Source organism: Podarcis vaucheri (genome assembly GCF_965113315.1).
Source record: "Podarcis vaucheri genome assembly, chromosome: Z".
Classification (NCBI taxonomy): domain Eukaryota; kingdom Metazoa; phylum Chordata; class Lepidosauria; order Squamata; family Lacertidae; genus Podarcis; species Podarcis vaucheri.
This window is the reverse complement of record NC_138758.1, coordinates 37198134-37225397: the sequence shown is the minus strand read 5'-3', so window position 1 is coordinate 37225397 and position 27264 is coordinate 37198134. Positions and strand designations below refer to the sequence as shown.

Sequence of the window (27264 nt, the reverse complement as noted above, 5' to 3'; positions counted from 1 at the left end):
CCCATAGCAGTCAATGTGAGCTGTTAAAATTGCGTTCAGCTTTGGTTGAAGCGTGCCTTCCTACAGGAGTAGCCCACTGTCTTTTGCTCAACTTCAACCTCCTTCATCCCCTGGCCATTGGCCATGCCATCTGCCGGGGCTCCTGGGAGATGGAGTCCAAAAACATCTGGAGGGCACTATATTGTCTGTCGTTCCCCAACTGTATTGTGAGTGACACACACTTCTGTCTATCATGAGGGATCATGGAGTGCACCTCTGAGGGTGAAGTCAAACTGCTGGAGAATCACAGCACCTGCTGTGGCTGCAGAGGCTGGTAGCTCATAATTGCTGCCTCACACATTATTTCTGCATCTGTAGCAGTACTGAAGTGACTCTCCGGGGTGCAAGCCTGGGCTGTGTGTATAGATGGCAATAACCCCCTCTCAGCCTCACTGATGTGGTCCAAAGGAAAGCGGAGCAATACATTTGACACCAGCTTAGCTGCAGGAGTTGCCGGAAGGAGGCATACAAGACACCATCCAACTGTCTTAGGGACTCAACTCCAGATTTGTGTAGGGTTTCCTCCTTAGCCTTTCCTTCTCCTGAAGATGTCCCACAGGACAGTGGTACAGATTGTTCCTCAGGGTTTCCTCTCAAAGTCTTTCTCATGAAAGAGTGTAGTTGCAGGGCAGCGGAAGTTTAGGAACGAGAGTTTTTGTTCTCCAAAAACACTAGCATTTTATTAAATGCTTATGTAAGAAAACCATTCAGACAAAATGGAAGCTGCTTAACAATTAGATCGCAAAACCCTTAGCTAAGCCTTCCTTGCACTTGTTTACATAGGGATGTATAAGAGCATGAGAAGAGCCTGCTGGATCAGGCCAGTGGCTGACCGGATGCTTGTCAGAAACCCACAGGCACAAGGGACTCCCCCTCCTGTGGTTTCCAGCAACTGGCATACAGAAGCATACTGCCACCGATGGTGGAGGAAGAACATGGAAAGAGCCTTGCTAAACCATGCCAGAAGGGGTCCCATTCAGTCCAGCATCCTGTTCAAACAGTGGCCACACAGATATAAGAAGCCTGGAAGCAGGACCTGAGCACAGTAGCTCTCTCCCCTCCTGTGGGTTTCTAGCAACTGGTGTTCAGAAGCATTGCCACTCCAACTGGAGGCAGAGCATGGCCACTGTGGCTAGAAGCCATTGATAGCTTTCTCCTCCATAAATCTGTACCATCCTCTTCAAGCCGCCCAATCCACTAGGCCACTTCAGACCAGACCCACTGAAATGAACAGTCATCACTAATTTAGGTGCTTTAATTTCAGTGAGTCTGTTCTGAGCAAAACCTCAGTTGGATATGTTCTTTCATTTCCTTTTCCTCTTTCTACTTCCATAAGTTATCTTCCCGTTCCTCTTCTTAACAATACTGGCAGTTGCATTCCAAAAAATGGTGTTGTGGGGGGCACAGGGGAGAGAGTTAACAGCGAATATGCTACCAATGGCATAAATGCTTATTTAGCAAAGGATTAGAAGATGGGGGTGGGGAGCCTACCGTCTTTGGTAGATTGGTTTCAAAGATGCTGACAGGTTGCTATGTTATGTAAAATTGCACCATCATCGCATAGGTATGGTTAGCGATGCTGAAGGCCATGTAAGTTATTTTGGAAAGGTGGCAGGCGATCTGTGAGGGGGTTTTGCTCTGGAAGAAGAGAAATACGTTGGAAGGTGTGCTTCTCGAAGATTGTCAGTGCTGCCCCTAGGATGATCTCAGAAGAAGACTGTAAGTGTGTGTGTGTGTGTGTGTGTGTGTGTGTGTGTAATATATTATTTTTAATTGATTCAGTTGGTATCCCACCCTTCCTCCTGAAGGAGCCTAGGGCAGCAAACGCGTCAGTAATATAATTTTTTTTTAAAGTGTTCTAAAAACAGTTAACAACAGTGATCGCATGATGCCAGGAGCAGTGTATTTCAGCCACTGAATGTCTGGGTGATACAGGAAAGATTTTAGATTCTTCCTCGTTCTGATGGAGACAGGCACATCTTAACAGGGAGGGCATTCCACAAATAGGGAGCAGCCACTGAGAAGGCCCTGCCACAGGTCACCTCTAACCAAGCAGCCCCTAGTGGCGGCACCAGTAACATCATCTCACCTGCCAGTCACACAGACCATGATGGCTCTGTCCAGCCTTCATGGTGTTCCTCTGAAAGCCAGCTGCAGGGGAGAGTTGCTGTTGTACTCAGGCTGTGCTTGTGAGCTTCCCATTGGGGCATCTGTTTGGCCACTATGAGAGAAAGATGTTAGACTAGATTCACCATCGGCCGTATCCAGCAGGTTTTTATGATACTGGGGAAGGGGCTCTTTGTTTTAGACATTTTTGCTGTATGGTTGAATTTGGCTAGCTTCATTCACATCTCAGGAAGGGGAGGGGAGTTGCAACCCCAGAGAGCTTGGTGGCTATCAGTGCAAACTCAAAGATAAGACAGCACAGGCCCTGAATGTGGCCCTCTGGGTCCCTCTCTGGCCCTCAGGAGTCTCCCCAGGCCACCCCTCCTCTCCCTGGCCCCAAATATCTGAAATATATTCTTCCCTACTGATACTTTCAGGCATTAAGATCAGCAGAGGGGACCCTCTTTCTTTGTCCCACCACCTTCTTCAGCTTGGGCTGATAATGATAAAAATTGGTTGGCAAGGCAGCCAGCTCATAAAGGTTTTTAAATACTAAATAACTGATCTGTTTTTTTCCTGGAAGTCTGGTAACCTGGAAAGGGTGGCCTCTGCTCGGGACATTTAATATGTGACTTCCTTAATTGGCAAACACTTTTGGTACATTTGATCCGTTTTAATGGATATTTCGTTTCAGTGGTTTTTACTGTTCGTTTCCCCCATCTCTGTCCCCATGACAGAGTGATTCATAAGCTGAATAAACAGAAGTGAAGAACTGGGTATAAAATCTCTTTATTCTTCATTCTTCTTCCCCCGCCCCCACTTTCTTCGTCTGTTATAGAAATTCCACAGAGATGACCCCCAGGAAGTGCGGCGCAGAGCCACCATCTTGCAGACTGAATTCGAGAATTACGTCCACTCTAATGCAGAAACTGTTCAGCGGGCCAAAAAAGGTTAGGAGTCTTTTTGTTTTTGATAATCTTAGAATGTAATCCTTTTTTTTAGTTTTAGCAGGAGAAGAGGGGGTGATGAAAAACATTTTTTACTATTGCATCATTGAGTGGTGTTTCTTAAAACATTATTATATTTTATATTCCATCCTTCCTTCTGAAGGAGCCCAGGGCAGCAAGCAGGGTAACAGAGCACAATTAAAACTCCCCAAAACAACCTTCTGAAACCAGCTAAAACCTTCTAATAGGTTTAGGTGAAATGCCATAGTGCTAACTCTGTCATAACAAAGCTCAGCTTTCAGCAGCCAACCCTATATAGGGCAAGGACCATAGCTCAATGGTAGAGCATCTGCTTTGGATGCAGAAGGTCTCAGCTGCAGCCCTCAGCATCTCTAGGGCTGAGAGAGCCTTATGTCTGAAATCCTGGAAAGCCACTTCCAGTCAATGCAGAGAACACCGAGCTTGATGGACCAATGGTCTGACAGCTTCCTATGTTCCTATATGTACATCCTCCCCTCTTTGGCATGAGAATGAATTCCACCCTCTTGCTTTAACCACAGTTAAGCTGAACACTGCAACTAAACTATGGTTAGTTGACATCAGAAGCAAAATCATATTTTCCTGGGCATCTCGGAAAGATCTTTCCATCATGCTACTCTACTATGGTTCAGCACAAGGGTAGCTGAACTTTTTGAGCCCAAGAGTGAATCTGCAAACAACACAGTCACAATTTGCACACACAACAACCAATCACAAAAAGCAACATATTCTGTTGGCTGCAAGAGAACACTGCTTTCAGGCCCATTTTCAGCAGGAGGAAGAACCAGGAAGAAACCTTCTAAAATTTGATCCCAAGGCCACTCCCCCCCCCTTTTCCTTTTCCTATTCTGCTGTGAAACAATTGGCACACAACCAGTCTGGAATATGATTTCTCCCCTCACATCCCATTTTACGGACAAGGAAGCAGTGACCCTCCAAATTCTGCAGTCTTCAGGATTTGCTTGGTGGGACTGGGCATAATTGACCAGCAGGCATCTTCTTGGCCGCGTTCTACACCATCAACAGTGGCACAAGATATCAAGGGTGGGGGTGGGGAGAGGCTCTTACATTACCAAACCCATATTGGTGCTCGCAGTTTATGCAGTTGAGGGCTCCATAAAGGCAGATGCGATTCTCTTCTTCCGTGCCAGAGCCTGAGCCTTTATGCAATGCTGGATGACTGCAGAGGGAGAGATACCAACCCTGCATTTCCCATGAATATCTTAAACGCCTCCCTTTCTCTCTCCCTCGCCCTCTGTGTTTTTCCAGTTTTGTGTCCCATGCAAAGGTGGCTCCTCCTTGCCCTTCCTCCATCTTTCTTGCTGTCTGCATATGCAGGATTTCCAAACGCCGGCTGGCTTCCATAAACCTCCCTCCATTCTTCCTCCTCTGTTGAAGCCAAGGATGGTGAATAATTAACGCGGCAGCTGGCTCTCCTGTTTATGGCAGGAAATCAAACGGAAACGATGCCAAATGCACAGTTCTCTCTCTCTTTCTTAGCCTTCTCTCCCCACCCCAAGCTCTTCGCTTCAATTTATGTTTTGACCTGGTCGATGTTGTTGGTAGCCAGCGTTGCCTCACAGAACCCCTTCCCAAAGGAGCGGCTACTTTTAAAAAATATCTGGCTGTTCATCCTCACTCTGTTCTTTAGGAAGGGCCCATAGCTCAGTGGCTAGAGCCAGGATGGAAACCCTTCTTGCAGTCCAAGGGCTGTGTTTCCTCCTGTAGAACTTTTTGGGGGCCATGTGGAGACTTGACCACCACCGTTTTCCTAACTCTCTTTCCCTTGTGGCTGTGGGGGACGCAGGTGGCGCTGTGGTCTAAACCACTGAGCCTCTTGGGCTTGCCGATCGGAAGGTCGGTGGTTCGAATCCACGCAATGGGGTAAGCTCCCGTTGCTCTGTCCCAGCTTCTGCCAACCTAGAAGTTCGAAAGCATGCCAAAAAGTGCAAGTAGATAAATAGGTACCACTCCGGTGGGAGGTAAACGGCGTTTCCGTGTGCTGCTCTGGTTTCGGTGTTCCATTGTGCCAGAAGCGGCTTAGTCATGCTGGCCACATGATCGGAGAAGCTGTACGCCGGCTCCCTCAGCATGTAAAGCTAGATGAGCGCCGCAACCCCAGAGTCATCTGCAACTGGACTTAACTGTCAGGGTACTTTTTAGAGCATCTGCTTTGCCCACAGAAGGCCCCAGAGTTCAATCACCAGCATCTCCAGATGGTTGAGAACTCTTGTCTGAAATCCTGGGGAGCTGCTGCCGGTCAGTGTAGACAGTGCTGAGCTAGATGGACTAGTGGCCTGACTGTGAAGGACCTTCCTACATTCCTGTTTGAAGCACCATGGCTTCATTGCAGAGCACCTGCTTTGCATGCAGAAGGTCCTGGTTTCAATCCAGGTAGGACTGGGAGAAACCTCCTGTTTGAGAGTTGCTGGAGAGCTGCTGCCGGTCAGTGTAGACAACACTGAGCTGTATGAACCAATGGGCTGACTCCGTATAAAGCACTGGGAATTGTGTGGGCAGATTTAAAATGGCAGGCACTGTGATTCTCCCAACGGTCTGACTTCACCCCCAGAGGCGCACTCCATTGTCTTTCAAGACAGATGGATGCCAACAAGTAAAAGGGGGGAGGGGTAAAGAAGAAGAAGAAACCCAAAAGATTGATCATACTCGTTTTAGCATGGATTGAGAATGTGCAAAAGCAACAAACTTACTCCAAACCTTGATGACAAATTGACAATTTCAACTGCTTTTCATACATTTGATTTTTACGTGCCCAAAGATAATATGCAAAGTTATGCATTACAGTGGTACCTTGGGTTAAGTACTTAATTCGTTCTGGAGGTCCGTTCTTAACCTGAAACTGTTCTTAACCTGAGGTACCACTTTAGCTAATGGGGCCTCCTGCTGCTGCCGCACAATTTCTGTTCTCATCCTGAAGCAAAGTTCTTAACCCGAGGTACTATTTCTGGGTTAGCGGAGTCTGTAACCTGAAGCGTCTGTAACCTGAGGTACCACTGTATAGCTATACTCCAGATCCCACAGAACCAATCTGACAGATGTGAAGTTACTTTGAATTGCATATAACCAAGTTCCACTGAGAGTGGCCCTATTAAAGTTCATGGACCTAAGTGAGCCATGTCCATTAGTTTTAATGGGGCTACTCTGAGTAGGACTAACATTGGATACCCCTCCCTCACCCTGCAATTCATGGGATCCGTCATATTAGCTACCATTAGTAATTGCTGCCCTCCCCGCAAAGGTTGACCACGGCACGCTCAATTCTGTGTTCTGGTGGGATGCACATTCAAACTGGGTGCAGTGAGAAAGGGGGGCCATTTCAGTCGTGGCTCCAGAATAACCTCCTAAAGGAGGTTTGCCAGCCATGTAGCTTCCTTGCTATTCGGGTGAGAGTCTCTATTGGTAGTTACAATATAGCTCATGTGCACTAGGAACTGTGCATTCATTATTGTAAATCCCCCTTCCAGCTGAGATCAGACAGCCCCCCCCCCCCCGCCTCCCTGCTGAACTTCAGACATTTAATGTAGACCTTTCTATTCAGAGTTGTGTTGTGCATTTTTATGGGGTGGGGATTACCTATGAACTTGGGTTGTTGATTTTTTTAATGCCATATTAATCTGATTGATTAATTGTTTTATTGATTGCTCCGTAAGCCTCTTGTGACCATCTACGGTCAGGCTGTTGAGTAGGGGAGACAGTGGTACTGAACGTGCTGGCTGCTTTTTTCATAGTCCACTGCCTCTGCTTTTTTAAATAAGGTTTTTAGATAAAGGTTTCCCTGATGGTTTCTGTATTGTGGTCATTCGCCTTGAGCTCAGGAGGGGAAAGCACAGGTGTGCATACCCACAAAAATGGCAAACTCTGACTTGTGTTTCCAGTTTTTTTTCTTCTTCCCTGCCCGATATGGACTAGGAACTTGCTTTGTGTGGTGGAGCGGGAAAGAAGCAGAAACATGTAGGCCAGCCTGGCAGCATTTCTGTGCTTTGAACCAAGCAACTCTTGTCCATGTGGCTTTTGAACCACCTGTATGATGAAGTTGGGCCTGAAGTCGTGACTGAACATCTTAAAATATCAAACATTACCTTTAGAAAGGTTGGCAATTCACCCCCCCCGCCCCCGCCGGTAATTTCCCCTCTCTTTCTTCCTGTGTTCCCCCTCCCCCGCCAGACGGGTCTCTAAAAAATTGATGATGTGAAATGAGAAGAAGGGGTTGCAACGCTCTCTCCTTTGTTACTCCCTCATTGATTGGGAAATGGTGTTCGCTTTGCTTGGCAAACAGAGCTTTGATGGATTCCCAGAGTCCTTCCAGGAACTGATCTCGCTAAAATGACATTTTTATTACTGTTCGTAAACCCCAATCTCCTGCCACCCCTGAGAGATTAGGCTTAAGCTGTGGGCAAACGTGCTGGTCTACTGACTCAGTGAGGAAGGGCAAAAGAGACTGGTGGGGGAGCAGTGTTAGGTTTCGATGCAGTTAAGGGAGTGGGGTGGTCTGGGGTGGGGAGGCAGGGGTCTGAGATGAGGGTAGGGAGAGAAAGTGGGGAGGGGTCCTGAGCTCATCGCTGGGATTTATTTGAAAACCAGAAATGTGAGAATTCTGGGTTGAGAATCGGAGGGGGAACGAGAACTGGCGGCTAACCCTGCAAAGCACGAAATCTTTAGTGGCCTCCTTTGCAAGTACAGCCATACCTCATGTTACATCTGCTTCATGTTACGTTCTTTCAGGTTGCGTCCCATGGTGACCCGGAAGTACCGGAAAGGGTCACTTCCGGGTTTCGCCGCTCGTGCATGTGCAGATGCGCAAAATGATGTCACGCGCATGCACAGAAACGGTGAATCGCAACCCGTGCATGCGCAGACATGCTGCTGCGGGTTGTGTTCTTTTCATGTTGCAAACGGGCCTCTGGAACGGATCCCGTTCGCAACCAGAGGGACCACTGTCTACGTACCTACATAGTTTTATTTGTATGCCAACTTTCTACAGTACAAACCACGCTCAAGGCGTCTTACAGCATGAAAAGAATTCATAACTACAACATAGCAGAGGTAGTCATGAACAATAAATAAAACATTTTTTAAAATACACAACCGGACTGAACAATTTCCACATAAATCACAACAAGATCTAAAATAAAAATGTTTTTTTTAAAAAAACTCAACAGCGACAACCCCCCTAAACACCCCAGGCCAGGAATCTGTTAAGCAGCCTCAGCCCCTGTATCTTATCTGGAGTTGGGCTATACCCCCAGGTCAGGAGGAAAATGGTGTGCAAGTCTTCCAGGACTCACAGCCAATAGTTTAGAAGTACTCAGTGGGCATTGCAGTAGCTGTCCCTATGGTGGCCTGCAAGAGTCACACAAGGCATTTGGTTTTTTAAAAGAAGTGTTTGTGCTGTTTTACAGCTGCTTTTTCTCCATCTGGGGTCAGCAGAGAGGAAGGGGCAAGCCTCAGAATGACACTAAAAACTGTAAGACAAGGATTCCCAAACTATGTCCATGAGCTTCACGGTGTGTCTGCGGATCTCTGGTTGAAGACATTAGGCGGACCTTCCATCACACCAAACATTTGTATTGATTTTTAGTTGCATTTTTATTTCTCCTTCTTGTATTTTATCAAATCACAGTTTGGAGTTGTCTGGATTCTGTGGGATGCATATCATAACACAATAGATTTCAATATAGAAGAAACAAAAGGAGCAATAAGAATACAGTTGAAAACCATACAGGCTCCAGCACACCGCTTTGCAATTGCTACAACAGCCAGAAAAATTATTAAGTCGCCTGCCAAGACCTTCAGCAATCTTCAAGTTGGGTGGGGTGAGTTTGGGAGCTACTGATATAAGGGACTTTAATAAAAGTAGTAAGCTGCCCAATACCTTACGACAGGAAAATGACAGATGATAATTCAAGCGTTACAAATAAACAATTCATAATACAGATTGCAGATAATATGCATAGGGCTAAATTTTACTCTTGAGTAGACCCATTAAAATGAACACCTTAAGTTGGTCATGTCTTTCGATTTCAGTGGGCCTACTCTGAGTAGGACTACCATGGGTGACAACCTGCTATCATGAATTATTTGAGACAGATCTCTCTCTCTCTCTCTCTCTCTCTCTCTCTCTCTCTCTCTCTCTCTCTCTCACACACACACACACACACACATATGTATATGAATACAAACAACTTCTCATATGTGCATGCTGTACAGTGGTACCTTGGGTTAAGTACTTAATTCGTTCCGGAGGTCTGTTCTTAACCTGAAACTGTTCTTAACCTGAAGCACCACTTTAGCTAATGGGGCATCCTGCCACCGCCACGCGATTTCTGTTCTCATCCTGAAGCAAAGTTCTTAACCCGAGGTACTATTTCTGGGTTAACGGTGTATGTAACCTGAAGCGTATGTAACCTGAAGCGTCTGTAACCCAAGGTACCACTGTATTTGTGCAGGAACATGCACACATGCAATTCTGGGAACTCAGAAGTGGATCCCGGAAATGGGGAGCATCCTGGAGAGTCCTCTTGACTTGCAAGGAGACCCTCCCCAGATCCTGGAGAGGACATTCTCTTCAAACTTTGGGGAGGGTCTCCTCATGAGCAGGATGCCTCCCCTCCTAGCAGCTGGCGTGCAGGGTAGCGAAGCAGCAGCCACCTCTCTGCACCTCAGCTGTGCAAGCTCTGCTGCCCCTCCGGTTTTCACATGTGAGCTGGATGGACAGCAGAGCTTGCACAGCTGATGGGCAGGGAAGCTTCTGTAATAAAATTAGTCCCTAAGCCATGCCAATCAGAAAAAAACCCAACATCAAATCACATCTTACGCACTTGTGGGTTTTTTAAAGCAATAAAAATGTGATCCTTTATGTGTCTACCCAGAAATAAGCCCCGCTGAGTTCAGAGGGACTCTTTCTTCAGTATATTAATGTAGAATTGCAGACTCAAGTTCTGAAAACCACCCATGTTTTAACTGCTGTTGTGATACACAGATGTTGCCCAGTGCAGGGGATTTATTTTGGTAATTTGATGGTATGTGACTGGCTTTCTGTATATGCTTAGTGAACATTGCATCTGTTTTGGGCGTGAGCTTGAGCTCAAATGAAGAGTGTCCCAACAGGGAGATAATCTCACCTGAGAGGCGATGGCACGTAATCCCTTTTGCAAAGGAAAATTCCTAACGGCCACATTCATTTTTCTTCCTCCCTTTTCCCTCCAGCTCTGCAGTCTTTCATCCGGTCGTATGCAACCTACCCAGCCAGCCTCAAGCACATCTTCCACGTCAAGTCTCTCCATCTGGGCCATGTGGCAAAGAGCTTTGGGCTCCGGGATGCCCCTAAGAATCTCAGTGCCACCTCTGCCTTCCCAAAGCAAGCAAAGAACCAGAAGCAGAAAAGGTAAAGGCTTTGCTTTCCAACTCAGTGTGCGGGTTTGACATAGGAATAATGGGAAACCGGTGGCCTTCCAGATTCGCACCAGCCCTTGCAGCTAACATGACGAGCCGCTGGGGAGAATGGAAGCTGAAACGCAGGAGCCTGTGGAGGGTCACAGTCTCCTCCATTCCAGATTGAAGCAGCAGCATTGCCTACTGCATACAGCGAATGGAGGGATGCCTCTGTTTAGAAGAGAAAATCCTTCAGGAAAAAGGGGGGATACCTCTTCTTCGATTTGGGGTGGGGAACCTGCAGCCCCTCTAGATGTGGTTGGACTGGTACAGTCCTAACTGTACCAGCTAGCATGGCCCAATGGCCAGGGGAGAATAGGAGCTTGGAGTTCAATATATTCTAGGGATTCCCCAGTTCTGCTTTAACCTGTAGAGCCATAGGGTGGCTGGGCAAGACCCTTCCCCATTTCAGCTGTTCCTCCTCTCAATACAGCAATGTACATCTACTCAAAGGAAGCCTTTCTGTGTTAACACTTGTTTTGTGTACTTGTGTACAGCATGATTGGTGCATGAGCAGAAAGGACCCCACACTCAAAGCCAGACTCATGCACTCCTCTCTTCCGCCACCAGGAGGAGGTCTTTGCCAGAGTTAGGAGTTCAGGAAGCTGCCTCATACTGAGTCAGACCATTGGTCCATCTAGCTCTGTATTGTCTACCAGGGGTAGCCCTAAGTGTGGTGCTTTTCAGCAGTTTTGGATGGCAGCACCCATCAGCCCCCAGCCAAGATGCCCAATGGTCCAGATCGATGTGTCTGCCTCTCCTTGACCTGCTGCCCTTCAGTGTCATTGGGTCACCTCAGTCTCTACCATTCAGTGGATAAAATCCTAAATAACTTAGGCCAAAAATATCTGAGGGACTGCCTCCTTCCATACAGACCCTCCTGGGTGCTGACATTGGCAGAGGGGATGCTCTCGGTAGTTACACCACCAAGTTGTGACAGGTGGCAGCCAAGGAGAGGGCCTTGCTTGTCTGCAACAGACCCTAAGCTGTGGAACTCCCTCCGCAAAGGGGTGAGTCTGGCTTCTTCACTCCGCAGGCGAATGCTGAAGATGCATCTCTTTACCCTGAGACACCTGAGATGTGCCTTTTCAGGGCCCTGCCATTCCTGTGACCGTAATCTCTTTTAAACTTTTGAATCCTGAATTTTAAAGTGTTGCAGCCTGCCCTGGGACCTGCTCTTTGTCATCATCATCGTTTTAGAGTGTGAGGAAATCCAGTCTCTCTGCACCTTTCTTAATCCTCACCACACTGCCACCACATTATTTCCCAAGCCATGAATGCTCTCCTCTTTTAGCATTCATGTTTAGATAAGAGGCCCCATCAGATTGCCCTTTTAAAAAAATCTTCAACTGTGGAGTGTTCTTTTTAAGTGTGCTTTTCTTTTTCTAAATCATACTTTTTAATCCATGCATATATGCTGCTCTCTAAACCACCTTTGCTTTAATTCAAAGAAAACCATGATAAGAAACAACTCCCAAACTACTTTCTTCTTCTTCTTTTCCTTCACTTTCTTTCAATTTCTTCCCTTTCTCTTTCTTTGCTGTTTCATTCTTGACCTTTTCTCCCAAGCCCGCCTTCCTTTTCGCAAATATCTGTGTTGCTTTTCTCAGTTTTTCCTTTTATTTCTTTACTTGGGTCCCTCTCTTTTTTTGTATATACTCCATTGCTGCAAAATTGTTTCAAAAAAACAACAACGCTCCAATCTGCGCAAAGCGTCGGCTGTTCAGTTATAAAGGCCCCCTTAATCCATGTCACGATTTGCTGGGGCCGCTGACATCTTTAGCTCGGGCCGTCCGAGAAGCAAAATTAAAGAAACGAAGTATGTTTTTTTTGGGGGGTGCAGGAGGATTGGGTGGGGGACAGGACCCACAGAGCAGTTGCTTGGAGGGGATTCAGGACGAACCGCATTGTCCCTGCCTTTTTTCTCCCTGTGGACTGCTTCTGCTCACCCTCACCAGCAGATGGGCAGCAGGACAGGAATGCCCCAGCGAGCAGGGGATTTAACGGAGCTTTATTTAGCTAAGAATAGCCTGATTAGCTGATAAAGAGCATGTAAGATGGTATGGGGCAGGCTTTGATGTCTCCTTAGCCCAGCAGGGAACGGGGTGATGACTGACACCAGCAGTCTCACTGGATTACAGCAGGTGGGGACAATGTCTCCCTCTGTTCCTGAGATGTTGTTTCTCTGTTAAAGCTATCCCCCCCCCTCGCTTCTTTTCCAGAGGTTGCGTGTTAGGGGGCCCTTTCCATCCCTCCCAGTTGTGGGGGGGGGAGGGAAAGCTTGCATTGCCATTTCCACAAACCTAGCAGAGAGCAAAAACTGGACAGCAGCTTGGGAGTCATCAGGAGAGATAGGGGGTGATTAATGTTTCCAACTAACCCCCTTCCTGATCTAAAGAGAGCCAGTGGGTGGCATCTTGGAACAAAGAGACCCACCAAGTTCAGATCCCAGAACCACTGCTATTTTTTTAGAAAAAGAGGTGCCGGAACTCACCCTGAACGCCTGCCTCGTTCTCTTAGAATGGCAATGGCACCCACCCGAGAGGTGCCGGGACAGAGCTCCAGTGAGTTTCTGGCCGAAAAGAAAGCCATGCCTGTTATACTCGCCTGATCTGCCTAACCTACCTCACAGGGTGGCTGTGAAGATTAAAGGTGGGAGAAGCATCTCAGCATTCCTGTGCTCTTTGGACAAAGAGCAGGATAAAAATTAGGAGTAAGGTTGTTATGCCCCATCCCCCTTCTCCAAGCTGCTGTTTCGTCCCACTGGGAGAGATATTCATGGAAGTACTGTCATTCTCCCTACAGGAATATAGTACGGTGGTACCTCAGGTTAAGTACTTAATTCGTTCTGGAGGTCCGTTCTTAACCTGAAACTGTTCTTAACCTGAAGCACCACTTTAGCTAATGGGGCCTCCTGCTGTTGCCGCACCGCTGGAGCACGATTTCTGTTCTTATCCTGAAGCAAAGTTCTTAACCCAAGGTACTATTTCTGGGTTAGCGGAGTCTGTAACCTGAAGCATCTGTAACCTGAAGCGTATGTAACCCAAGGTACCACTGTAGATTCATGAGGGGTGTGTACTTTTGATCAGAGGTGTTTCCAGATTGATCTTTTTAGTGCTTTCGCTAGGGCTCAGGACATTTATTTTCTTTTTTAAAAAAAATTTAAACAGGTTAAAACATTAATAGCAATGGGTCTAATGGATTATGGGGTTATATCCAGTCATGTTTTATTCAAAGTAGACCCACTGAAATTAATGTACATAAGATGGTCGTGCCAATCAATTTCAGGGGGTGTACTCTTGAGGAGGGCTTACATTAGATCTATTCCTTTGCTTTGGGGATGAGGGCGCTGGGCTGCTTAAAAAGATGCACAGCATGATTTATATACCACTTAATCAACAAAATCCTCCAAGCAGTTTAAGTAAAACAAAGCTTTTAATCCTGATGGATTTTGCCTTTGACCACACCCTTCCTACTCTCTCTGCCTGTCACTGTCAGAATACCAGGTACTGATAGATTCACCTCATACATTTGAAGCACATCCAGTGTGCATTTAAGGCACATAATTTCCCCCAGAGGATCCTGGGAACTGTAGTTTAAGAATGCTATGAATTGTACTCTGTGGTGGGACTGCAGTTCCCAGGATTCTTTGGGGGAAGCTATGCACTTTAAACATATTATGCGGATCTGGCTGTGTCACCTGTTAAGTGTTATGGAAGTATGCTTCCTCCTCCACCCCATGAGTAGTTTTTCATTTTTTAATTCATATTCAAGTAGATGCAGGTTTTAATTGAATTGTTAATAGATAGACGGTCTAAGACTTGTGATTAATTGATCTAAAATTTCTTTTAAGTGGGTAACAGTACCATTATTTTGAAAAGAATTTCTGGAGGGTATAATTCCAAGCTGAAAGGTCTGGTAAAAAAAGGTCTGTTGCCTGCTGTTTTCGTTATTTTTACAGGATTTTATATTCTGAAACTTTTGCTGCTTTGCATAATTTATTCTGGCTTGCCTAGGCACAGGGTGGGGGTGGGGAGAGAAACTAGTCAGAGGCATGAAACCCCATACTCTGAAAACATTATTCAGTCCCCCTATCTAGCTAACTATCTATCCCAGCTCCCCAGATCTCCCTACATATTGCTCATAGGTTTGGAAGTATGCCTAATTTATTTTATTATTTAGGTAATTTTATTTATTCATTCATTCAGCCAGTCATAAAATTTTAATACTGCTTAATATAATAAGTTTCTATGCGGTTTGCATAAAAATATACCCAATAACATTTAGTAAAAAATCCTAAAAACTAGATCAAAAAACAGAGCAAAGTTCTACATCACACTCTCACACACAAATAACAAATAGTTTGGCCTCCATAAGGACTAGAAACTTGCTCAGTTTTTATTATTTTTAATTGTTTTAATGAAAGCAGATATTCTTCAGAAGCTGCATCCTGCACCCAAAAACATATTCGTTGGTAGTGGTGGCTGTGGTGTCTGCACAGGTAAACCTGTGTGGAGTTGGCACAGCTGTGGAATGTGTAATTTTTCTCCCTGTGTTAAGAATCAATACCTCAGAAAGGCATGATCTGCATAGTACAGAGTCCTTTTCTATATTTGAAATCTGGCCCTGAAAGTTTGCCTGATTATTCTTATTTTTTAAAAAGAAGAAATATGTCCAAGACTAGGCATATTCTACAAGTACAAAAACAGTGGCTTGTCTCCAGTTAACATACTCATAGTAGACCCATTAAAGTTAATGAGCCTAAGTCAGCCATGTGTATTCATTTCAACCGGTCTACACTGAGTATAACTAACACTCTATACAACTCAATATTTCTTCTCAAATTGTTTTGTTAAAAAAAAACAAAAACCCAACAACTATGGTTTTATAGTCCTTCAGCTTACATGATCAAAATGAGAACAAGCCTCAAATTTTAGCTTTTGCAGATTACTCCCGATTGCCCCCAATACAGAACGATCAGGTCTAATTAAACGCAAGTCACACACAGCCTCTTCTGCATTGCTTTTAGAGTAATGAGAGAGAAGTTGGCCCTTGTCGGGGGAAACATGTGGAAGAGGGTTATGAGAGAGAAAGAGAAGTACATTTCATGAGCAGACCTAACATCCTAATGCTCTTTGAACTTTTCTCTTTGGCCAGATTATTTTTGGGGTGGGGGGGAGGCAGGCACAGCCCCCTTAGAGGACGGGCTCTCGCAGGCAAAGAAGCCCTCCCAGGCCAAGCTGCAGCTGCAGAGCTTTCCCCCTGCAAAGCAATCTCCTCGTCGTCAGATTGGAGTCCTTTTTCAGCTGCCAATTTCCTTGTGGCATTTGCTGCTTCCTTAATATCACTTGATTAGTGGCAGGGAAAGCTTGGAGCCTGGCCCAGGGAGGAATTTGGGGCGTTTTTCCCTCCTCTGGATGGTGCTCTGCTGCAGAAATAAATAGAGTCCGGCGGGTGGGGGGAGCTTTGAGACTAGAGAAGAGTTGGGCCAAGTGTAAGATCAAGAAAGGGGTTCGTTTTGCAAGGGAGAGGGTGGTATCATGGAGGGAGAGGGCTATCAATGGCTACCAGCCACGGTGGCTATGCTGTTGCCCCACAGTTGGGGGCAGCAATGCTTCTGAATGCCAGTTGCTAGAAACTGCTTAAGGAGAAAGTGTTCCTGTGCTGAGGTCCTACTTGTGGGTTTCCCACAGGCTTGTAGTTGGCCACTATAAGAACAGGACCCTGGACTTGATGGGCCATTGGCCTGGTCCATCAGGCTCTTCTCATGTTCTTACGATATGAGACTTGATGGGTGGTTTGAGACACAGAGGTGTAGTTAGGGGGGTGAACTGGGTGCCACACCGCATGGGGCAACACTTGCCGCGGGGCCTGCAGTGCACGCAAGCCACACGTCTCTCCTGGGAGTGACACAGTGGCTTGGGCACCTGCAGGCTCTGCCATGCCCAGAAGGGCAGTGTGGGGCTTGCGTCTGCCTGTTGCCTCCCGCTCAGCTCCTTGGAGGCTCGGCGGCATGCCCCGCCCTGTGGGTGGCCTGCCCCGCCCCCGGGTGCAGGGTGCATGCCTTCCCAGGCGGCTGAGCGGCTAGCTGCGCCGCTGAACCTCAGTAGGGGACCCACAGCTCTTTTTCATCAGCGCATTGCTCCCTGCCTAAACATTCTGCTTCATATTTTCTCCTTTCTTCACCCTTTTCAACCTGGATGGGGAATCTGCAGGTGTCTACATCATGGGCAGTCCAAATTTGCAGTCCCAAAACTCCCACCATCATCCTTGACTGTTGGCCCGGGGCTGAAGGGATTTGGAGTACAACACCAAGATTGGGCCACAGGTTCCCTATGTAATGTTCTCAACTCTGTTTCCATTATTTCCCCCCTAGACTGCACCTCTGCTTGTGCCCTTCAGATGTGGTTGGATTCCAACCCCAGTCGGCCCCCAAACCCCGCCAAAGAGCATGGCTAGTAGCCGGGGATTATGGGTGCTGATTATGGCCTCTGAGGCCTGGCAGTCCCAGTTCAGGAGTGGCCTAAGCACTCCTATTTACAGAAGTCACAAGACTCCAGGGAAAAGATGTAATCTGGGAGCACACCCAGACTGTATAGTTTCCCCCTTCAAAACGATGTACAGTCCCTTAGAGCATACCTGGGGGTTGACCAGTTTGGCCCTCACCAAGGGCCCAGGCCCAGGGTGTGTGTGCAAAAAATGTGCCTCTCCACCCTGGCTCAGAGTGGCTAGGAGCCCACTTTCCCACCCATGCACTCCCTCCGCTGCTCTGGGCAGCCAACATATCCTTGCCAAGGCACAGTGGATGGGAGGGGGATGCACTGGTACAGCTCCTTGTGAAGGGCGCATGGGAGCCTAAGAATGTCTCTGCTTCTGAGAACAAGTTCTTCATCTAATTCCCAGAGTCACAAAACACCCTCCAACTGTATGGCATCAGGTTTGTGAGGAAACAGACTCTCGGGCCAAGTTTGGCCCATGGGCCAGAGGTTCCCCACCCCTGACCCTAGGAAGGGATCGCAGATTGCAGCATTACTGGACCTTTTGCCCTGCAGGCTGCCCCTTTTGCCTCCACCAGTGTGTTGATGCTGTGTCCTGATTTGATGAGAACATACTTTTTAAAAAAATATCTTTCTGAGATATGCCTTTCAGCGTCAGCCAACGTTGCCATGTAGTGGAGACATCTGCTAGGTTGTCTGAAGGAGCATATCTCAGTTGATAGATGCTATGCCCCACTCCTACTGCTGCCACCATCCCTCCCCGTAAGACACTCCCACCCACCCCCCCTTCACAGCACACATCAGCCACAGATGGCTCATTTGACTCAGTGGGTAGAAAAGCAGGTGTTCAGATAGCATTAAGCCAGAGGTAGCCAAGCCTCATTGCTTGGCACTGCCAGCCACCGGATGGGGCAAGCAGTGAGGAACCTCCGTCAAATGGATTGACGGCATGATCCGTGTTGAAAACGGTCCCTGATAAATGGCGGCCTCTTCTCCAGAGACGCACCACGGGTCCAAGAGGGGCGAGCATCGTCACTGTGATGAGTTTTTGGCAATTCAAAGCTGGCTGTGTTGCATGTGCATCAGCAAAAGGAGCATTTGAGCCCACCACAGGGCTGTTGTCGCTTCCCACCCTTATTTGTGACTGTCTGTTTTTGTTTTGTTTTTAAAGCCATTCTCCTGCACTCAATAGCTAATATCTGCCAAAGTAGTGTACAAAACTACATTTAAAGGCCACCAGTTGTATGTGATGTTAGACTTAGAGCAGACCCATCAACTAACCTGGGTAAATTAATTTCAGTGGATCTACTCTGGGTAGAATTTAACTTGAATCCAACCCTGTAAATCCACGTAAAAATAAATGACAACTCGAAAGCAGCAGAATTAATATCCCAGCCAACTCAAAAGCTACTTGGGAAATAATGGTCTTGACCTGCCTTTTGATAGGACAGCAGAGAGGGAAGGGAAGGTCATTCAGACCTCCTGGGGGAGTTCCAAAGCCTGAGGTGATGCAACTGAAAAGACCCTGCAGCCTGCTGAGGGTCTCACTCTAAAATCTGCTAGGAAGAGATTGCAGTGCTGTATATTTATTTATTACATTTACATCCCACCTTTCCTCCAAGGAGCTCAAGGTGGCATGCAAGGTTCTCTCTCACCTCATTTCATCCTCACAACAACCCTGTGAGGTAGGTTAGGCCTAGGGTCTTTTTACCCAGCAAGTTTCATGGCTGAGCAGGGATTCGGATCCTGGTTTCCTGGGTCCTAGCCCAGCATCCTAACCACTGGCTTTCATGCATGTTGCCTCCATCTTCTCCCCAAAACAAGCATGTGGGGTAGGCTGAGGCAGGTGCAGCACCCATGCCTGCCATTCCAGGGCAAGAGCCAAGACCCCTCTCTAAGCCCATTTAAAGAAAATTCAGCTAGGCACTCCATGCAAGAGCCAGTGTGGTGTAGTGGTTAAGAGCGGTGGACTCGTAATCTGGTGAACCGGGTTCGCGTCTCCGCTCCTCCACCTGCAGCTGCTGGGTGACCTTGGGCTAGTCACACTTCTTTGAAGTCTCTCAGCCTCACTCACCTCACAGAGTGTTTGTTGTGGGGGAGGAAGGGAAAGGAGATTGTTAACTGCTTTGAGACTCCTTAGGGTAGTGATAAAGCGGGATATCAAATCCAAACTACTACATTTTCATATCACACCCTCTCCTCAGTGTAGTGCTGTTCCAGGGCAGGGATGGAGGAACAACTGGCCCTCCAGATGTTGTTGAACTCCCAACTCCCATCAGCCCCAGCATCCAGCATGGCCAACAGTCGGGGATGATGGGAGATGTAGTTCAGCAACACCTTGAGGGAGCACTTTGGCTGTCCCTTCTTCTCTTCATCACTAGAAGAACAGTTGTTCCAGTGAGGCAAAAATATTGGTCCTGCCATTTTGAGACAGCTGAAAAATCCATTTTACATTGTTTGTTGTTGTTGTATTTATATATTTGTGTTTCTTCCAAGATGGGATCAAGGCAGCTAGCTTCCAACATTTAAAAACATCACTATGAAATGGAACATGATAAAAAGAAACTAGTTAATAACAATAGCACATTTAGAGCCAGCCATTCAAATCCGCTTTGCCCCTACCGTAGCCCAGTGATCAGCATCGCCTGCACCTTAGTTTTCAAAGGCTCATCTGAACAGGAAGGTCTTTGCCTGCCAGCAGAAGGAAAGCAAAGAGGGAGCCAGTCTGACCTCTCTTGTGAGGGAATCCTACAATATAGGATGTGCTCCAAACCCAAGTCCCTCTTATAACAGTTCCTGAAGAGAGGGACTGGTGGGCAGGTACAGCATATCACATCCCATATATTTACTACTGGCAGAACAAGGGAGCTCTTTTTTAAAACATGAGAGTTGAGCGAAGATATGAAATGTCTCTGTGGTTCAGCTGTGCTTTGCTTTTTCCTCGTGTGTGAACTGCTGTTCTCTTTCACCTGCACACCTGTTGTGCATTCACACCTCAAGGGTGTCTGCAATAAGGCTTGCTTTTGAAAGAGGGAACTGTATCTTACCATCTCTTTTGAGAGAGAGAGAGATAGATTAGGATTATGTTGACCCTAAATGTATGATTACTCAGGAGATGGATTTTCAAGGTAAGAACTCAAGAAAGGAGACTCAGCCAGTGGAGTCCGATCCATCAGAATGAATGAAGCTCTTTTCCCACACCAACCTCATTCCATCCCCTACTTGGAGATTCTGGGGATTGAATCTGGGACTTTCTGCTTGCAAAGCATGTGTTCTGTCACCACATTATTGTTCTACATCTAAAAATAATGTTCCAGCCTTTATGATTCTGGGATCTTCTGCATGTACTGCCAAAGTCCTGATCTCCCCCGTCCCCACAACTGCTATTTAATTTTAGAAAAACAAACAAACTTGGATATGTTAATCATGTAATGAATGGCACATCTAGTTTGGCCCAAAATTCCACTAAGTTTTGTGAGACTTTCTTCAAAGTGGGAACGTTGAGGAGTGCACACTTAAATTTTAAAATACAACAATACCTCCTTGTAAAACCAAATCCTTTAAAAACAGTTTTCTCCTTCCTTATCTCTCTCCTTTATTTTGCCCAGGCGTGAGTTTCTTCTCAAGAAAACTCGGGGCAAGCGCCGTCTGGCTGAAATCTTGCAGTCTGAATACTCGAGTGGCTTGGACATGGTTGCATCTAAGGTCAAGAGGAAGAAAAAGCTGGTCAGCCTGGGAACTGAAAAATGAGCCAGAAATTCTCAGCCTCTCCCAAGACAACTGAGACTCACGGTAGCTGCAATCTGGGAGTATCACCCAAAATTGAGGTGCTTCTTCCCCCACAACCCCTTTTTCAAAGCCTGCTCCAGGGGAAGGGAAAGCAAAATTCAGAACAGCATTGTCCTGTATGAAATTTAAGGTGTGCTGGTTGTAACAGCTTCTAACCAAAACTTTTTTTTTTTTTTGAGGAGTGGGGTTATGAATGCAGAGTGGAGCCTGCAACCCCTGAAACAGTGGTAATGGTGAAAGCGGTGGCCCTCCTAATTATATTCATTGTAATTTTTTAATATGAGCCGCCTTAGGAAGAACTTTATTCTTGAAGGATGCTGTAGAAATATATTGAATGAATGAATAAATAAATGGAAAAGTGTGTGCACGCACACACATATGTGTAAACCTCTTTGACTTCTTCAGTCTGCTTTACAAAGGATGGATGGCGGACTCCAACTCCTATCAGCTCCAGCCAGCATAGGCCAAAAGCCAGGGTTCCTCGTTCATTGCACAAAGACAAGGGTCGCACCCATTGCTCTGCCCATGCCCATTACAATGGTACGTCTGAACTTACGAACTTAATTCGTTCTGGAGGTCCGTTCTTAACCTGAAACCGTTCTTAACCTGAGGTACCACTTTAGCTAATGGGGCCTCCTGCTGCTGCCGTGCGATTTCTGTTCTCATCCTGGATCAAAGTTCTTAACCTGAGGTACTACTTCCGGGTTAGTGGAGTCTGTAACCCGAAGTGTTTGTAACCTGAGGTGTATGTAACCCGAGGTACCACTGTACTGGTATGCCACAAGGGGAGTGTGGTCTTCTGGCGGTGAAAACCTTTACATGCTGCTGTTTATAGAGCTTGAAAAGATGTAGAAGAAACCATCAAGAATATCAGAAGAATGGGCTGTCCAACTGTGACACAGAATGCCTTGAAGATGGTGGGCTCTTCTTGGCTAGAGGTTTTTCAGCAGAGGCTGTGGGACCCACCCCCACCCCACCCCCACCCCAGTCAGGGTACTGTAGCCAGTCATACAGAGATACACCATGAAGCCTCCTCAGAGGACAGATTATTCTTTGCATCTTTGAGGGTGATTTGAGTGATTCAGGTATACAGATACACAGTAGAACTGTCCTAGCAGAGGCAAGTTAAAAGTTCTGGGAAGCTGCCTTATACTGAGTCAGACCATTGGCCCACCCAGCTCAGCATTGTCTACACTGACTGGCAGTGGCTTTCCAGGATGTTACACGCAAAGCAGAACCTTCACCACTGAGCTAGGGCCTTCTCCAAGAACAGTGAGTTAAAGAGAGATGCAACTGACAGCATCCTCCATGTGCTTGCTTTTGTGTTTCCATGATTTTTCAAATCCATTTATTTCTTGTGGCTCAATAGTTCTGGAATTTCTGCCCCGTGTTATTTGCAACTGTCCTGTTAGCCTCCAAACTCTTTATCACAGGACATGTGTTCATCCAATGCTATTTGCTACATATCTACACAGAAATAGTAAGTCCCATTAAGCGTTTCAGCCTTAGACTATTTTATCAATTCCTATTACCTTCAAGTTCATATTTTGATTTACACCAGCAGCTTTGGTCTGTAACCCTTTTTTTTCTAGGATTGTATGCTTTCACCTACTATATTTCAAATTGATTTTTTTTTTTAATCCCTTTGCCGAAGTGAAACCTTTCAACTCATTTCCAAATGTGTCTTGGCGAGGACAAATTTCAATCTTGCCATTTTCCTGTCGTGTTAGAAAGGGTTGTCGTTCATTAACGTGCGAGATGGCATCGGCTGGGAGCTACAAGGGCAATTAAATAGCACAGAACGTCTTTGATTTGCATTTCTGGGCTGTGTAAATGTAAGGAAGGCCGTTGCTGGATTATTCTTTCTCTCTCTCTCTCTCAATGAAAAGCGCAAGTTGTTCCTTTGATAGATTTTTAATATTATTTTAAAAGAGTTTTGTTTGGCCTCATTCTTAGGCAATGAGATTAATTTAAAGCACTTATCCCCTGGGTTTAAGTCAATCCATGTAGGCCTTTGGACAGAGGGATTCTTTTAGGGGAGGGGGGACTTTGTTTGCAATGCCTCTGAAAGAGACTCTTTTCCCACTTTATTAACCCCAGAGCTGGGGACAATCCCCTCCTCCGCCCTCTCACACCCTTCTTATACACACACACACTCACACACAGAAAAAGAAACCCTAGGGATTTACCAAATTCAGCCCCTGACCTGGGCTTCTGGGCTTCCTTTCTCATGTAAAATCAACACCTTTCAAAAGGGAGATGTTTGACTTAATGAGCTGCTTCTGCTTCCTTGATGTTTTGTTGGGGTGGGTGGGTTAAAAAACAAAAAACAGGCAAGAATCCACCAAGTAGAGCACCAGAAAACTCCATTCTTAAAAAACGACAGGGGAACTTTTAATGGTAATCTAAGGCTGCATATGCACCATGTATTTGAAACACTATTATACCATTTTAAACAGGCATTACTTTCCTCCCCCCAAAACCCCTGGGAACTGTAGTTTATTCAGAGTGCTGAGAATTGTTAGGAGACCCCTTACTTCTCACACAGCTACAGTTCCCAATATTCCCTGGGAAGAGGGGTTGGTTGTTAAACCGTTCTGGGAACTGCAGTTCTGTGGGGAATAAGAATCTCCTAACAACTCTCATTTTGAGCTCCTTGGATGAAAGCTGGGATAGAAATGTCATAATAATAACAACAAATAATTATAACTAATTATATATTTCATATGAGATCAGTTTTTCCAATATCATTCCAATAACAGCCTCATTAAAACAATGCCAGTTTTATCCAATTAATACAATTATTAATACTGATTATTTAAATACCAATTTAAATATACAATTTACCAATATACAATTTAGTTAAAGTGGGCCCCCTCATGTGTTAAATTTGATGGCTTCCTTCCTTAATTATAACTAATTATAATCAGTCCAGGGGGTGGCACTGCCAGTTAACTTCCTCCAGTCAGTCCAAGTTTCGCTGTTGCAGAGCTTTGCAAGGAGGAGGAGGGTGGGCATAAAACTTGAATGAATTGCCTCCGCCTGTCATTGGCTCTGGCTCTGCCTACTGTTGGTCTCCTTGCCTTCTGCCTCACCAGTCCCAAGGGCCACCACCAACACTCCACACCTGTTGCAGCCCCCATTTTGTATTCTTATACAAAACAGATAGGCAAGTTCATGGAAGATGGGCCAGGCAACAGTTGTTTGTAGCAGCAGTTAAATGGAACATTCATATGCAGAGACTGTCTACCTGAGACCCCTGAATTATCGGAATAAGACATGGGAGGTGTTTTGTTCTGTGACCAACCGGATACATCTTGTCTGGCTGCCACCAGGAGAAAGGCTGGGCCTCATTTTAAATTAAGTTATCCATTGATTTTATTATCCTTTTACACAGCCTTTATGAAAATCAGTTTGGTGGTGTATAACAAATCAAAACCTAAGAACAAACCATAATATGAACTAATAAAAAAAAAAATCTTGCAAATGTTAAAAGCTCAGGTTTTTAAAATAATGTTTATTCATTTTCATTCTTCACATCACACATAAAACGTAAGTCAAAACACATCAACCACGTTGCTTAAAAATATCAAATAAAATTATTACAAATCACTCCAAGAAATCTTTCCATATATTACCATGAGAACTCAGTCTTCTTAACCCATATCATCCAAAAATGATTGCCACACAATATAGAAAAGCTGTTGCTTAGAATTCCCTTTGGTAGCACAAATCTGGCTCACCAGCTTTTCAGTCAGGGCTATTGTCCATGCTATGGAGTATCACACTTCAGTTTTCAGGCCCAAGAGCATGGCTATTTCCAAGATTTCCACTGTGAGGAGGAACATTAAAAGTTCTTCATGAGCAATTGGTGGAGTAGATATGTCCTTTATTCAAAATAAAGCAAGTTAGAGGGTAAGGTTGTAGGTCCACTTTGAATATTAAACTCATTTTTTAAAATATCAAAACCCAAAAATGGGTAAACAGATTTGCAAAACCATCCATATGGATGTAAGATCCAGTCTCCCCACATCCCTTCTAACAGGTTGATGTTGCCCCTGGTATCTTGTGGAATATTTGCAAGCAGAAAATATATCGCCTATGTATGCGTTTCAAAGAGAATTCCATTAATTGGGCCGAAACTGTTTTAAAACATCCTATGCCCCCAAACTCAAAGTGTTTTCCAATTTTCATTAGAGATTATTACTTCAAGGTCCATTTCCCAGGGAATTTTTGTGGTCATAAGATGGCCAAATTCTACCTCAGTTAGTATTTTGTATATGGTTGGTACTTCACCCTCTGATGTAGCAGGAACAATTGTTTCTCCACACATTTTATTTTAATCGATACTCATCAAAAGATGTACAAAAGTTTATACCCAATACAAAGCATCTTTTTGTTATATACCAGAGTAAAAGAAATATTTTTAAAATCTAATTTAAAAAAAAAACAGGAGCAAAGAGAAGGGAGAAGGAAAAAAGAAATAAAAAGAAAATTTAAAAAGGGAAAAAATAGAAAAAGATTAAAAGACTTCTGATTCTCTTGGCAGCTAAATATAGCAACTAGTTCAAAGTATTCACTGAAATTGACATCCAACTATTCTATTTTCTATAAGCCAACATTTTCTCAATCTTCAAATCCAGATATTACAAGTTCATTTTCTCTTTCACGCAAAAAGTCCATAAGAAGTTTCCAGTCCTTAATAAATGTCAACAAAGATTTTTCTCTGATTGTTCTCTGTAGCAGGAACATTGACCATAAGTTGTTCAAAAGCAGTCAACTCTCGGTCTGCTTGAATGGCTATACATGGTTTTAACAGAAAGAAAAACAATTGATTAAAATTAGACAATGACCATGTTACATTGGGAATGTCAGCCAATATCTGTTTTTTATGGGGGGGGGACTCTTTACATTAAAATCTCGAGTCTATAGAAAACTTATTGGTTTTTTGTTTTTGTTTTAACTGTGCCTTGATACCTTTCCTAACAACAGTGACGTGGGTAGGTGTGATTGCATTCCTTCATCTGGGGGTAATGGAGGAAAAAGCTCTCCCCCACATGCCTGTCAAGTGGGCCTCTGCTGGCAGTCATATCTTCATATGGGTCTCTCCTGCAGCTCTTAACAAGGGGGCAGGTTCATAATGAGGCATGCAGCCCCAGAGGAACTAAGCTGCTTAGGGCTTTAAACATCTTCTCCTGAGCCTGGGGAACAATTGCTTGGCCATTACATTTTGCATCATTTGAAGCGCTGCACTGACCGGACAGTCTTCTAGGGTAGCTCCATGTAACTCAGTTTGCAGTACAGTGGTGCCTCGCAAGACGAAATTAATTCGTTCCGCAAGTTTTGCCGTCTAGCGAATTTTTCGTCTTGCGAAGCACGGTTTTAACGGTTTAACAAAGTCGCGAGACGTTTTCGTCTTGCGAAGCAAGCCCATAGGGGAATTCGTCTTGCGAGGCAAATTGAAAACGGAAAAACCTTTCGTCTAGCGGGTTTTTTGTCTTGCGAGGCATTCGTCTTGCGAGGTACCACTGTAATCCGAACAGCAAAGCAGAGAAGGCATGGGTAACTAGTGCTAAATCAGACTGACTCAAGAGATGTGATGTTTGGTACTCCTTGCCACCACAGCTGCAAGGCTCTAGGGGAGTACAACCCTTTCCACAGCAGGCCAGGCCCTAGTCCCTGAGGCAGACTGACGAAACAGCACCTATATCTGTCAGGGGTTATTGGAGTTGTCACATAGCAACATCCAGAGGGCCACAGTTTAGCCTCTTCTGATGTTTCCCAAGAGTGAATGGCTCTGACCAAAAGGGACAGTGGTGGAGCTGAGGTATTACTTTCAACCAGTAACAAGAGGGGTGGGCAACCTCCAGAAAGTACTGGAATCCTGTAAGATCAGGCCAAAGGGGGCCCATCTAGTCCAGCATCTTGTTCTCACCATGGCCAACCAAATGCTTCAGTGGGAAACTCACTAGCAGGACTGGAGCACAGGAGAACTCTCCCTTCCTGCAGTTTCCAGCAACTGGTATTCCAAGGGATGCTGCCACAGGGGTGCAGCCATCATGGCTAGTAGCAGTACTACATTCAGGGCCTTTTTTTCCAGGGGGAACTCACAGGAACTCGGTTCCGGCACCTCTTAGGCATACCCTCCAACATTTCTTCGATGTCCTTGTCCCATTCCATAATGATTATTCTACTATATATACCCCACACGTCTCACTGGGTTCGCCCAGCCACTCTGGGCAGCTTCCAACATATATAAAAACATAATAAAACATGAAACATTTTAAAAAACTTCCCTATACAGGATTGCCTTCAGATGGCTCGGAGGCCGGATAACTCCATACCCTCCAACATTTCTTCAGTGAAAATAGGGACGGCCTAAGGAAAAGTGGGAC

At 45.5% G+C, this 27264-nt stretch overlaps 2 protein-coding genes across 3 annotated transcripts in view; one reads left to right on the top strand and one right to left on the bottom strand.

The window, feature by feature from the left end:
* Positions 1–21260, top strand: part of DDX31 (DEAD-box helicase 31) — a 69878-nt gene extending 48618 nt beyond the window's left edge. The window contains exons 18-20 of the mRNA XM_082207822.1: positions 2984–3095; positions 10359–10536; positions 20689–21260. Of these exons, the coding sequence (XP_082063948.1) occupies positions 2984–3095; positions 10359–10536; positions 20689–20830 (432 nt within the window). The 3' untranslated portion in view covers positions 20831–21260. The remainder of the gene's footprint in view (positions 1–2983; positions 3096–10358; positions 10537–20688) is intronic.
* Positions 21261–24366: 3106 nt separating this feature from the next.
* BARHL1 (BarH like homeobox 1) overlaps positions 24367–27264 on the bottom strand; it is a 39373-nt gene continuing 36475 nt past the window's right edge. For both annotated transcript variants that reach the window (XR_014215582.1, XM_082207871.1), the window contains one exon: positions 24367–25669. The gene's annotated coding sequence lies outside the window, so the exon portion shown is untranslated. The remainder of the gene's footprint in view (positions 25670–27264) is intronic.